At 49.2% G+C, this 14,177-nt stretch overlaps 1 protein-coding gene across 1 annotated transcript in view; it reads right to left on the reverse strand.

The window, feature by feature from the left end:
* The window catches only part of DENND6A (DENN domain containing 6A), a 57,803-nt gene that overhangs the window by 8,557 nt on the left and 35,069 nt on the right, over nucleotides 1-14,177 (reverse strand). The window contains exons 15-18 of the mRNA XM_044300706.1: nucleotides 12,112-12,201; nucleotides 11,494-11,547; nucleotides 11,293-11,402; nucleotides 1,473-1,575 (exon numbers count right to left, since the gene is read on the reverse strand). Coding sequence (XP_044156641.1) covers nucleotides 1,473-1,575; nucleotides 11,293-11,402; nucleotides 11,494-11,547; nucleotides 12,112-12,201 — 357 coding nt within the window. The remainder of the gene's footprint in view (nucleotides 1-1,472; nucleotides 1,576-11,292; nucleotides 11,403-11,493; nucleotides 11,548-12,111; nucleotides 12,202-14,177) is intronic.

Genomic DNA, 14,177 nt, shown 5'->3' on the forward strand with positions numbered 1-14,177 from the left:
CACCTATCCAGTAGTGGTGCAATGCCGCCTAAGGAAGGGGGTAATGCATACCATCAGTACAGATGCAATACTAGAAAATTGAACTGGATTCATATCAGAGTCCGCAGAACAGATCCCCCCCCTTTCCTCAGAATCAACCCCTGCCGGAAGGGAGGGTTCTGAATATCACCTTATTGAGGAAGGGAGGAGGTGCGGAGGAGACCGAGGAGGAAACATGTCCTGCTCTGGCCCACTCGTGCGAAGTTCTACCTCTCAGCATCAGCCATGGCGGATGCAGGCTGTGTCGGTGATGAAATAACAATCAAACCACCCAGGAGGTGGTACTTACCCACTCCGGACTACTCACCTGCCTTCATCTGTGTTCTTCACCCTTCTGACATCTACCAGCAGAGCCACCTCTTCAGTCCCTGGCACAAGTGACAGGGACCGGGTTAAAGGGTAGGAACAGGTGGCCCTATGGCTGGGGGGAGCAGAAAGGTCCAGCCCTCCTGGTCAACTTTGTCTTTCTTGTGGGAGGCAGAGCGGTGGAATAAGCCCTGGAGTAGCCCTGGACCCCCAACCTAAAAGGAAAATAAAATAAAATAAATAGCCAGAGCAGGGGGTCTGCCTCCTACGACACTAAGCTAAAAACTGACATGCTCTCTCCAGGCTGGAGGGTGTATAGCCTGCAGGGGAGGAGCTAAGTCTTTTTTCAGCCTAGTGTCGCCTCCTAGTGGCAGCAGCAAGCTATACCCACGGTCCTGTGTCCCCCAATGATACCAGCGAGAAATGATTTTTAGCCTAATAAGTAGAATTCAGTAATTTAAAAATGCTAGAGAAAGTGTCCATAGCCTTTAACTTGTATTTGTAAGGGTGTCCAGATGCTTTTCTGTTACCCAAATTTTTAAGTTCTGATTTAAAAAAGGTGTTACTTAAGGGGTTTTCCATGCCGATTTAAAATACAGAAAAGTACCTGAATGCCCACTACACAAGGCAACCATAGCCCAGAATTTTATTTTATCTTGCCCAGCTCTGGACAGTACCTTTGTTTTGATGCTGCCTGGGCTTGCTGTGGGTAGAATTGCCAATGTCATGGACTATGGTTCCCATGGTTCCCATGAATCATCTCTCACAGACATTGGCACTATTTACAGATGCCTGCGTAGACTTCTATTATAATATGTAAGGTAGGTCACACACATCACAGATCAGTCACTGATGCATTGCTCTGCTGTACTACTCACTGAACATCTGCTGCCCAGCATGTGAAACACATTCCCTCTTAAGACAGGAAGGGAAGGTGGATCCAGGAGTAGAGATAAGAGACATGTGATGTACAGCAGGATGAAGTGGATGGGAGATAACCAAGTGAGGAGATAGAGGCATCTCGGCTACAGTGACTCCTCTTACTGCATGTAAAACATCTGGACATAGTTTTTAAAAATCTGTAAAATACTTTTATGAGCCAGCATTAGGCATTCAGATGAGATTACCTCATTACAAAGTGCTTCTAGCTGTAGAGCCTCCAGCTTCTGCATCATTTCTTTTCGGCGAGCTCTAAACCATCCGTCAAAGTTGGGCGATCTCAAAAAATGTCTTCATGGAAAAAAAAAATATAAATATGGAGGAATGGATTAAAGAAACTGACACAGACTCCTTTCTTGCAAAAATTTGAAATGCGATTCATGCGGTATTAGTCTGAAGTTGCTTTAGAGGGCTTGTCCGGGCTTTTTAATATTAATGACCTATCCTAAGGGTAGGTCATCAATATTAAAAAGCCTGGACCTCCTCTTTAAAAAGTGTACCTGCAGTCTTATGGAAAGTTACATAGTGCTCATGCTCGTGGCAGGGAGGAGTGACAGTGTGTACAGCAGGCATGTCAAACTCGTGGCCCTCCAGCTGTTGCAAAAACGAGATTTTTGTGAAACTCACCTGTAAAATCTCTTTCTCGCGTGGTTCATTGGGGGACACAGGACCGTGGGTATAGCTTGCTGCTGCCACTAGGAGGCGACACTAGGCTGAAAAGTGATAACTCCTCCCCTGCAGGCTATACCCCCTCCAGCCTGGAGAGAGCATATCAGTTTGTGCCCAAGCAATAGGAGTAGGAAAAAAATAACCATACGGTAAACAACCAACAAATGATCAACGCCAGCCGGAGCAAACCAGAACTGGGGCCATACTGGCTCCACAACCGCCAACAATCACAGCAAACAGAAATTACTGGGTGGGAGCTGTGTCCCCCAATGAACCACGCGAGAAAGAGATTTTACAGGTGAGTTTCACAAAAATCTCGTTTTCTCGCTGGTATCATTGGGGGACACAGGACCGTGGGACGTCCTAAAGCAGTCCACGGGGAGGGAACAAATCACATGCCCATGGAGAAAGAAACGCCCTCGAGGATGCGTAACTCACTGCCGCCTACAAGAATTTGCTGCTTGGAACAGTACCCGCCGGCGCCTAGGAAGGCACCCGGTAAGACTTGATGAACGTGTGCCCGGAAGACCAAGATACCGCCTTCCACACTGGAAGCTACTGCATGGAGGAGATGGACCCGAGAAACGCCGACCGCTGGTCGGGTGGGCCAAGACTCAGCTGGGCGTTGCCTACCCGAGGGCGCATGCCCGAGCAACTGTTGAACGGATCTATCTGGAAAACATCCCTTGGAGGCCGTCAGCCTTGACAAGGACCCCAAGATAAGAATTGGTAGAAGTCCGTAGGGCTGTAAGCGCTAGACAAGGACAAGCAAGTTCAGAGGCCAAATCACATGGCTGATGGAGAGCCCGGTCCATGTACTACGAGGGAGAAAGAAGAGAAACCCATGTCTGCAAGGCGTGGACAGGCGACCACCTTCTGCGAAAAAAGAGGATCCTGGACGGAACACTGCCCTATGCCATACTCAAAGAAAAAAGTACGTACAAGAAGGCAAATCAATTCAGAGAAAGAAATAAAAATAAAAAATAACGCCACCAAACAGCTGGCTCCTGGCCGCAGCTGTGGAAGCAGAACTAAAAAGGCCAAGTCCGTAGGATTCACCTCTGGCCCAGAGAACACCCCCTAGGGAGCGGAATATTGGTAGACCAACGCCCTTATAGCCATAGAGGCTGGTGGTGAGATTTCTAGTGAGAGAAACTGCCTGAGAATCACTAAGAAACAAACGCCTGAGCCAGGCGTGCCCCACTGCAGGCCAAAGTATCAATGCCCCACGGGAAAGGCAAAGTAAAGCCAACGAGAGCACCGCCAGTGATGGGAAGCCCCGTCAGTGACCATATTTCAACAAAGCGGCAACGCTGCCTGGAAGGGCAGATGAGTGGAACAAAGATGAGAGAAATACTCTTGTCGGGTGAAGTTCGACTACGACGTCCAACGCCTCCACCATACCCGAGGAACCCTGGGTCCGTGAAAAAATAGAGATGGGCTTCCAGAGCCGTACAACCCACGACTACTGGTCAGCTAGACAGGAGGATAAGGAGATCAGTCATCCACCACGAGGGGAGACCGGAAAGGAAACGTGTGATCCGTACCAGGGACGAAACCCCTACTAGCGGGGAACGTCGTAACAGACACCCGCTCTGCCCGTCTTGGGAAGGCTCTCAGTCAACACCCGGAATGAGCAGTGAATGAACAACCACCATTGGCTTGAGGCGATATCACTGACATCTGAAGAGAGGTAGCACCAATGGCGTTACGGTATGACTACTAGAATCCAGGTCCCGCTTAGAACGGCAATCTAGTGTTGACGAGTGCCGTAGGGACTGATCTACTCAGTAGAACGCACTCAAAAGGTAGGTGCTGATCAGCCATGGTAACTACACCATCGCCATCTCCGAGCCGACGACAGAAGGACAATAGTCAACAATAATAATGAAGAGGACCGGCACTCATTGTAGTCTTCAACAAAAGATGATGTCTCTATTGGTCACATACAACACTGTGACGCGTTTCGGCTCACATCTAGAGCCTCTCTCAAACATATGGATATGGATTGGATGTGGCAGAAGGACAACAGTTGTCAGAGCCACGGACCCCCATTGGTAGTAAACCAGAAAGAGGCCAGAACTAAAGCCCATTCCCATGTGAGACTGGAGCTCCACAGCGTCCAGTGGTGATGCGATCCTCCGCCTGAAGGGAGGCCCTACAAGGGAAGCCCCAAGAGTAATGCTCACGCCATACTCCAGCCGAGGAGTAGGCCACACCGTAGAGGTCACTGAAACTCTTGTTAGAGGAATCCGTTGCCTGACGAAAGAACTGTGCAGAAGGAACCTCAGCATGTAGTGGTGACTCAAACACCCCTTGTGCGGAAGGGGCTACCGCATGCTCCGCCAGAGTGGACATGAGGGGAAGGCCTGAGGACATTCAGTAGAAGTGCTGGTATCAAGCTGGCCCAGCCAGTAGAGCTAACCTTAAACCCTCCACCTGACAAGGGCGCTGAATAGGAGCAACTGCCGAATTAGTACCAGGGCAGAACCCCTACCTGAGGGGGGCCGACTCGCTACAGCGATTAGGAGCATCTAGCCCTAGCATGAAGACTACCCTGCGAAGGAGAAGCCGTTGTAGTAGCCACTGCAGATTGCCAGCATAACGCCCTCACCCAGATAAGGATGAGTGGTGGACGAAGCACCCGGAGTCGGTGGAATATTCGGCTTGCTGGATCTTGACCACAGTACTCTGTGCAGTGTGATTGACATGAAACGGTGGAGGCTCATAGGGATAGGGAGTCTCTAGGACACACAAGGCTGGTGACCCCCTTAGAGCACAAAGGCCACAATCTTGTGTCCAATAAGTGCATGAAGAAAAAGGGATACAATATGAGAGTATCCATAGTATCCAGTGGCAGAATCCATATGCCACTAGATGGAGAATATCAGGCACCAGCGGTACCGACTGTTGCCACAGACCACCTGTGAAAGAAACCAAGGCATCTAGAGTCGTGGCGTAGCTGAAATACAGCATGCAAAGAGGCATAGTGATTCCCCCGTAACTGGATCGTTTGTAGAGCGTAATGCCCTAGGAAGTATGTGATGGCAAATGGGAGACCAACGGAAGCGCAAACCCCCGGTTAGGGAAGGGGGTAGCGAGATAGTCAGAACCGCGATCCACGGAAGTGTAATTACCCACTCAATGGAGGGGGAAAAATCTACGTCAAACACTGCGCCCAGTGGCAGTGCCAACGCTTTACCTATGATCGGGAGTAACATATCCAGTAAGTACAGTAACCCGAGGTAGTGCAAATACAACACCCATCGAAGGGGGTAACGCACCTAGCAGGAACTTGCAAATGACGAGTTCTGTGGGAAGTGTCATCATCCTACCCCAGTAAGGGGGTAATGCGTACGTAAACACTGCGACAGCAGTGAGAATGCCATAATGCCACCTATACAAAAGGTTAATGTATGCTGACTATACTGAGCTCAGTGGAACTTCAATTCCGCCACTCACAGAACGAGGGGCACCTATGGCTGGCATTGAGGCTAATGCTAGTGAGGTCAGTCCACCTCAGGAAGGAGGTAATACCCAAATTAAGCACTGTATCTAGTAGAAGAGTAAATGGTGCCTAAGGAAGGGGTTAACGCTACACCAGAACCGGTTAGCACGGACGTAATCTAGGAAAAATAATCCGGATTCATGTCGGAGTCCGAATAACTGTCCTGCTTCGGCCCACACGTGCACAGTTCCACCTCTCAGCCTCTAGCCCATGGCTGTTGCAGGCTGTGGCGGTGTTGATATAAGAACCAAACTACCCCGGAGGTGGAATGGAACTAAAGGTCTGCTCACCGATTGCGCAGACGGTGCTCTATTAACCAAACGACCCAGGAGGGTGGATTGGGAACTTCCAGAGGTCCTCCGCTGAGTTGCGCAGGAGGAGAAACTCAAACAGACGCCCTCGGAGGGTGGATGGGAAGTTTCAGTTGTCCTCAACTGGATTTTTGCGCAGTTGTAGCACCATTAACCCACCGGCCTCAGAGGGCGGATTGGGATCCTCCAGATGTACCCCACTGGATTTATGCAGTTGGAGCATGATCAACCAAACGGCCCGGAGGGCGGATTGGGGACCCTTCGGATGTACTCCACTGGATTTACGTAGTTGGAGCATTATCAACCAAACGGCCCAGAGGGCGGAATGGGAATCCCTCAGATGTACTCCACTGGATTTGCGCAGTTGGAGCATAATCAACCAAACGACCTCAGAGGGCGGATTGGGATCCTCCAGATGTACCCCACTGGATGTATGCAGTTGGAGCATTATCAACCAAACGGCCCGGAGGGCGGAATGGGAATCCCTTCAGATGTACTCCACTGGATTTGCGCAGTTGGAGCGTAATCAACCAAACTGCCTCAGAGGGCGGATTGGGATCCTCCAGATGTACTCCACTGGATTTATGCAGTTGGAGCATTATCAACCAAACGGCCCGGAGGACGGATTGGGGACCCTTCGGATGTACTCCACTGGATTTTGCGCAGTTGGAGCATAATCAACCAAACGGCCTCGGAGGGCGGATTGGGATCCCTCAGATGCACTCCACTGGATTTTGCGCAGTTGGAGCATAATCAACCAAACTGCCTCGGAGGGCGGATTGGGATCCCTCAGATGCACTCCATTGGATTTTGTGTGCTGAGGAAGGCAGGATCTGTATGCGCATAATTTTTTTTTTTTTTTTTTTTTTTTTTTTGGTGAGGACCTAGCCTGATATGGAGAGGAGGTCAGGGAGGGCTGTATACTGCAATATTAAGGCACATTGTGCCTGCAGACAGAAAACTAGAGTAAACAGGGGCCTGAAATGAGGGAGGAAGGTCCGGCCTAGAAGGCCGCAAAGCCGGGGACTAGATTATCACGCCGGCCGACCGAACTCACCGCTAGTCAGCACAGAGCGTACCTGGAGCGATGTCCGGAATGCGGTCGCCTGTGTCCACGGACCGCGGAAGCCCATCGGAGGAGTAAATAGCGTGGCCGGAGGGAAAAGAAAGAAATAGAAAAGGTAGGCCCGAATAAAGCCGGGGCCTAGATTTTGCGGCGTCAGGCCGAGTAGGGGAACCGTTCTGCCTGCTCTCCTGGGACGGCTTAGCGGGCTCCTGAAAAGGAGCCGCCGAGAAGATAGATCGGGAAGGGGTGAAAATAAGATGCCGTCGCCGCGGAATGGGATTAACCCTTTCTACTGAGGAGAGCTGGGCGACGGGTGGAGGATTCGTTACCCCCTCCAGAAGGTGGCCATGTGAGGGGGACAGGGAGGGACAGTAAAACTCACCTGTCTTCATCTGTGGTCTTCACTAGAGATGAGCGAACTTCTGTTTTAAGTTCGGCGTCTAAAGTTCGGGGGCGGGTTAGCGGAGAATCCCGATCTGGAACCGGATATGGATTCCGACTTCCGTTGTGGTCCGTGGTAGCGGAATCAATAATGGCCGATTATTGATTCCGCTACCACGGACCACAACGGAAGTCGGAATCCATATCCGGTTCCAGATCGGGATTCTCCGCTAACCCGCCCCCGAACTTTAGACGCCGAACTTAAAACAGAAGTTCGCTCATCTCTAGTCTTCACCCTTAATCTTGTACCAGCAGGGCCACCCCACGACCGCTGGCACCAGGCATCAGGGGTCCAGGTAGAGAAGGGCTGGAGAGTAGGTGGCCCTCTTGCTGGCGGGAAGCAGGGGAGCGAGGCTGCCCTGGTCCGCTTTGTCTTCTTGGGGGGAGGCAGGGCGGTGGAGCAGGCAACACCGGCCAGCCTCCCAGGGAGACAGAGACGCATGCGAATCTGTGCCCCTTAACCTAATAAAATAAAATAAAATAAAAACAAAATTGTAAAAGAGCCACCCTGCTAAGCAGGGAGGTCTGCCTCCTACGACACTAAGCTAAAAACTGATATGCTCTCTCCAGGCTGGAGGGGGTATAGCCTGCAGGGGAGGAGTTATCACTTTTCAGCCTAGTGTCGCCTCCTAGTGGCAGCAGCAAGCTATACCCACGGTCCTGTGTCCCCCAATGATACCAGCGAGAAACTACAACTCCCATCATGCCTGGGCATACTACAGCTATCAGGGAATGATGGGAGTTGTAGTTTTGCAACATCTGGAGGGCCATGAGTTTGACATCCATGGTGTACAGGGTCGTCCATGCAAGACACCTGCTCCCGCCTCACCACTGCATTCTGTAACCGCTATAAGCAGCATTTTAACACTACATTACAAAAAGGTGCACTTCATGTGCCCATACGTGGACATTAAAGGGTGCATTTTCCCACAAAACCAGCGCCTCTCACGTCTGAGATTTCTGAGGGTGCTTTAAAGAGAAGCTGTAGTCTCCCCCAACATTTCTGTTTTAACAACTACACACGTTCCCAATAATACTACTCTGTAGCTTCTTATCAGATGACTATGTTGTGAAATTCCTCTATTATTCCTACAAGTTTATAAATGAATTGCCAGCAGCTTGCAATCAAGGTGCAGATGGGTATCACCAAATAGGCGTGTGTCCCTGCACAGTCTGACAATATCCAATCAGTGCTGCCAATGGCAGACCGTGCAGGGACACACCCCACAACTGGTAACACCCATTTGGACTTTGAATGCATGAATTACTAGCCATCTGCAATAATTCTAGCAGGAATAATAAAGGAATGGCACAACACAGAGTCATAAGAATAGATGCTCCAGAATTGTATTTCATGGGGAATGCAAGTAGTTGCTCTGGGGTCCTCTTTACCGTCCATTTTGGCCGAATCACATTTAACAAATTTAAAGGGAACCTGTCAACAGGATTTTTTGCATAGAGCTGGGGACATGGGCTGCTAGATGGCCACTAGCACATCTACAATACCCAGTCCCCATAGCTCTGTGCTTTTATTGTGCTAAAAAAACGTTTTGATCGATATGGTAATGAACCTCATATGTGTCCTGTATCCGGAGATGAGTCCAGCGGAAAGGAGCCCAGCACCGCCCCACGTCCTCCGAACCTCCTCCTTGCTGGCTGACGTCACAGAGCTGGAGCGCCGAAATCTCATGATGCGCGAGCTAGCGCATGCGTAGTTCGTTCCCTGTGCTGATGCCAGCACAGGGAATGAACATGATGCCGACACTGCGCATGCGCTAGCTCGCGCATCGTGAGATTTCGGCGCTCCAGCTCTGTGACGTCAGCCAGCAAGGAGGAGATTCGGAGGACGCGGGGCGGTGCTGGGGTCCTTTCCGCTGGACTCATCTCCGGATACAGGACACATATCAGGTTCATTACCATATCGATCAAAACGTTTTTTTTTAACACAATAAAAGCGCAGAGAGCTATGGGGACTGGGTATTGCGGATGTGCTAGTGGCCATCTAGCAGCCCATGTCCTCAGCTCTATGCAAAAAATCCTGGTGACAGGTTTCCTTTAATTAAAATTTTTGCTCCTTTGCCCAGTTACTCTGTCCATTGAAACGGTCTCTTTTATTACAGCTTGTGGCCCACAGACGACACTGACATTTTATAAGGTGGCTGCTACTTGCACAAATCACAAATTATTAAACAAGTATTTAAAGTGGTTGTCCACTACTCCACTTCACGCCATGTTTGCAGCACACTACCACTTAGGAGACCCTCTAATGTAAGGGATCTGCAACTTCCGGCAGTCCAGCTGCTGTGAAAGTACAACTCCCAGCATGCACACTTGCTTGGCTAATCTTGGTTCTTGGAAGTGAATGGAACATGATGGGAGTTGCTGACCCCGGCCCTATAGTTCCTGATGCTCACTGTACAGCTTCCACATGTCATTAATGTGACAGGTTCACTCTAAATATGGATCAGGTTTCTGACATAATACGCTCTGCTCTTCCATGTTTGACAGATGGTGTGATGAACAGATCAGAGCTCCTCCGCCAATCCCATGGGGAGTCATAAATGTATACAGCAATCTGCAGACTTCTGATTGCAAATTACTTACTGAATTCATCTGAACGTCTGCATTATGTACTATAGTCACTTAAAAAAAAAGGCACCAGATGGCTGGTTAATGGGCACGAAGCGCATGTGTTCACTACATACACAGTGCTGGCAAGAGAATAACTTGTTAAGGTTATAAGTGTTAAAAGCTCACATTTAAAGGTCCCTTTACGCTGGCCGACTGACCAGGCAAATATTTGGAACAAACCGTTCATTCACAGTAATTGCCCGATTGTCAGCGGGGGCGTGCGCTGCATTTACTATATTTTTATTTATATAAGACGCACTTTTTCCCCTCAAAAGTGGAGGGAAATTGGCAAAGTGTCTTATGAAGTGAATACTAATGAGTGCTTCCATGATGGAAGCCCTCATTTGTACAGTAGGAACAGGGAACGGTGAGTGTATCGCTGCTAGAACTGGTATCACTCACCGCTCCCTGATCTGATGCTGGAGGACTTTAGGTCACAGTGCAGCACTACAGGAAGAGCGTGCTGGATCTCTCAAGTGGCGAGACTATCCAGAGCAGGAGAGACTGGAGGTCTGACGAAGACTGTGGGGGCCTGGCCGGAAGTCTGACGAAGACTGGGGGGGGGGGGGGGCCTGGCCGGAAGTCTGACGAAGACTGGGGGGGGGTCTGGCCGGAAGTCTGGCCGGAAGTCTGACGAAGACTGGGGGGGCTGGCCGGAAGTCTGACGAAGACTGGGGGGGGCCTGGCCGGAAGTCTGACGAAGACTGGGGGGGGGGGGGGGGGGGCCTGGCTGGAAGTCTGACGAAGACTGGGGGGGGGGGGGGCCTGGCCGGAAGTCTGACGAAGACGGGGGGGGGGGGGGGGGGCCTGACCGGAAGTCTGACGAAGACTGGGGGGGGGGGGGCCTGGCCGGAAGTCTGACGAAGACTGGGGGGGGCCTGGCCGGAAGTCTGACGAAGACTGGGGGGGGGGTCTGGCCGGAAGTCTGGGGGGGGGTCTGGCCGGAAGTCTGACGAAGACTGATCTGCTGCCCAGATCATCAATGATTCTGGCTACAGCATGAACGATTCTTTCACAGTGTCCGCTCGTTCATCGGGTGATCAGCAGCGCATTTACATTGGCCATTTATAAGGAACGACTGTTTGCACCAATGGTCATTCCCAATAAAACGCCTGTGTAAAAAGGGGCCTTAATGCCAGATTTACGCACAAGGTTTAGGTAAGGTGTTTGTAGCATTGGCTCGCTGGTGGTCAACAAGTGAATATGAATTTCTCTACAATGTGTTTCTAGGGATTCTGGCATTTTTCATTAAATTGCATAGTTTACATGTAGCGCTGCTGAAGGCATTTCATCCCCAGAAACGTTTAAAAACTGCAATGCACCCAAGTTTCATGGCGTCTGTGAATCAGGATGCCATTATATCACCAGAGAACCATAACCACCTGTACAGGCCGATCCAGTCTCCTTTTAACCGAGAAGTAAGTTGAGGTCCGGTCTTCTCTAACGTCTTCATAAACTCCTCCTGACTGAAGGGTTTCAGCTGTGGAGGACCCTGCAGAGGGAATATGTGGAGGAAATATAAAGATCCAACCAACAAACACACATTTTATCATTTCCAAAGCTCCATCACCCAGGACACTGACCTTCCATGCAGAGATGCTCTTCAGTAGAGGCATCAGGCTGGCCACATAGCGTTCCTGCAGATGGATAGATTATTACATGGGTCTCCAAAACAATCCAGGACACAACTACCACAAGCCAATAGAAAACCTACTCTAGTGTTCCTCAGGGTCAATCCTCTAGTCCATCACACATTTTCAGGACTAATATTATACAAGTGATATCATTTTATCCACGCATCAGGAAGTGTTCTCTCTATGGGTTATCCATAAAGGTGTCCTACTCAGAGTAGCGTGCCACCTGTATAGATGGAGCTTGCTACATGTGTATAAGCCACTATGCACACGACAAAATCCCTGAGCCACAAAATACAGATGTGGTCCATAAGGCATCCATTGACTTCAATAGGTCTGTGGTCCACAGTTTTCACCCAAGTATAGGACATGTTCTCTCTCTTTGCGGAGCTGACATGGATGCGGAAATCACACGGAAAATCAACTGTTCTGCACGGACCCAGTGAAAACAATGGGACCACAAATAACTATTGTGCGGATCCGCCATTTGCGGACTGCGAAACGGATACGGTGGTGTGCATGGGACCTTAGAGAGAAGAAAAGTAGTCAGGACTTTCAGCGTCGTACCAGAGGAATGATGAAGCTCTGAGTCAGCTCTAAGAAATAACGTCTGAGGATCGCATTCTGCGCTTCTGACGGGCGTTTCTGCTGAACTCCCTACAAGAACAAAAATAAATAAATCAAAAGAACATCAGGATCCATGAAATATTATAGAAGTATAATGTAATATCTAAAAATATAATACCAAGTGTATGATCGGCTTGTCCACTGTGGCTCAAACATTCCTAGTATCTCATACTTCAGAAGCATTAGGCCAAATACAATCAGATACTAACAGGTCAGGACACATGGAGAGTGCTAGAAGTCATCCTCCGCAGGGACACCGCGTACGAGTCACGGATTCTGGTGCAATTTGTGCCAAAATACGTGCAGAGAAAGGTAATACAAGGCACTTTCCAATGTATTGTGATTGTCCATATTACCGCCTTTGCTGGCTGGATTCAGTTTTTCATCACATTATACACTGCTCATTTCCATGGTTACGACCACCCTGCAATCCATCAGTGGTGGTCGTGTTTGCACACTATAGGAAAAAGCACCAGCCTCTCTGGTGGCTAGGACTGTGGGGGAGCACATAGGCTGGTGCTTTTTCCTATAGTGTGCAAGCACGACCACCACTGATGGATTGCAGGGTGGTCGTAGCCATGGAAACGAGCAGTGTATAATGTGACGGAAAGCTAAATCAAGCCAGCAAAGGAGGGAATATGGACAATCACAATACATTAGTAAGTGCCTTGTATTAACCTTGTCCACATGATAAAGGGATTGTCTCACTTCAGTAAACGGCATTTATCATGTAGAGAAAGTTAATACAAGGCACTTACTAATGTATTATGATTGTCCATATTGCCTCCTTTGCTGGCTTGATTCAGTTTTCCATCACAGTATACACTGCTCATTTCCATGGCTACGACCACCCTCCATCAGCGGTGGTCGTGCTTGCACACTTAAAGGGGTTGTCTCATTCAGTAATTGGCATTTAAGTGGAGAAAGCTGCAAATGTACTGACCTAAGAGATGATACTGTGCCTTGTGCACTGTCTGCTCCATCTATCACATAGAGCGTTATATGAGGTTACTGACTCCAGAATGTATACTCTGCCCTGAAAAAACATGTAACACGCCTGGCAGAACCGTGACAGTCAGTGATCACCGGGGTCAGTCTCCCGGTATGATGTGACCATGCCATTCTGCTTGACTTTACAGCCAGACAATTTTACTTTTGTTAGCAGAACTCACATATTAGCAACGGTGGCCATGCTCTGATTAAGCAAGATCCTTCCTCAGGCTCTGTTTTGTAGGAAGTGGTTTATGTTTAGCAAGAAGCAATGGTTGCCATGTATATAAAGGGATGAACTAGAAGGAGAACTGCTGTAAAAAAAAGAGAAATGTTTCTGCCTCTAGAGGATCAGACGTGATCCATTACATGGTCACCTATTGACTTCAATGGACCCTTTTTAATGCTACACTGCTGCAGGCTGCGTCATCTTATTTGGGGCATTTTTGCTGAAGCTTCTCTAAAATTAGAGTTTTATATCACTTTCTATGACTGCCCAATAATCCAGAAACAGGGATAAGCTGGCAATTCCAGATCCATTTAGAGATGGACACATAAAGGACTCCTAGGTAAAAGCGGGTATGGTATGAGACTCCTCCGGCATCAGCTGCCTTAGGCTACTTTCACACGTGCGGCAGAGTGATCCGGCAAGCAGTTCTGTCGCCGGAAAAACTGATGGCATTTGTAAGGGTACTTTCACACTTGCGTTGTTTGATTCCGGCAGGCAGTTCCGTTACCTGAACTGCCTGCCTGATCAGGCAAACTGTATGCAAACCGATGTCATTTTTTCAGACTGATCAGGCATTTTTCTGACTGATCAGGATCCTGATCAGTCAGAAAAATTCCTGATCAGTCAGAAAAATGCATTGCAATACCGGATCCGTTTTTCCGGTGTCATCAGGCAAAACGGATCCGTTTTTTTTTTCATTTTTAAAGGTCTGCGCATGCGCAGACCGGAAGGACGGATCCGGCATTCCGGTATTTTGAATGCCGGATACGGCACTAATACATTCCTA

The sequence above is a fragment of the Bufo gargarizans genome, chromosome 7 (genome assembly GCF_014858855.1).
Source record: "Bufo gargarizans isolate SCDJY-AF-19 chromosome 7, ASM1485885v1, whole genome shotgun sequence".
Classification (NCBI taxonomy): domain Eukaryota; kingdom Metazoa; phylum Chordata; class Amphibia; order Anura; family Bufonidae; genus Bufo; species Bufo gargarizans.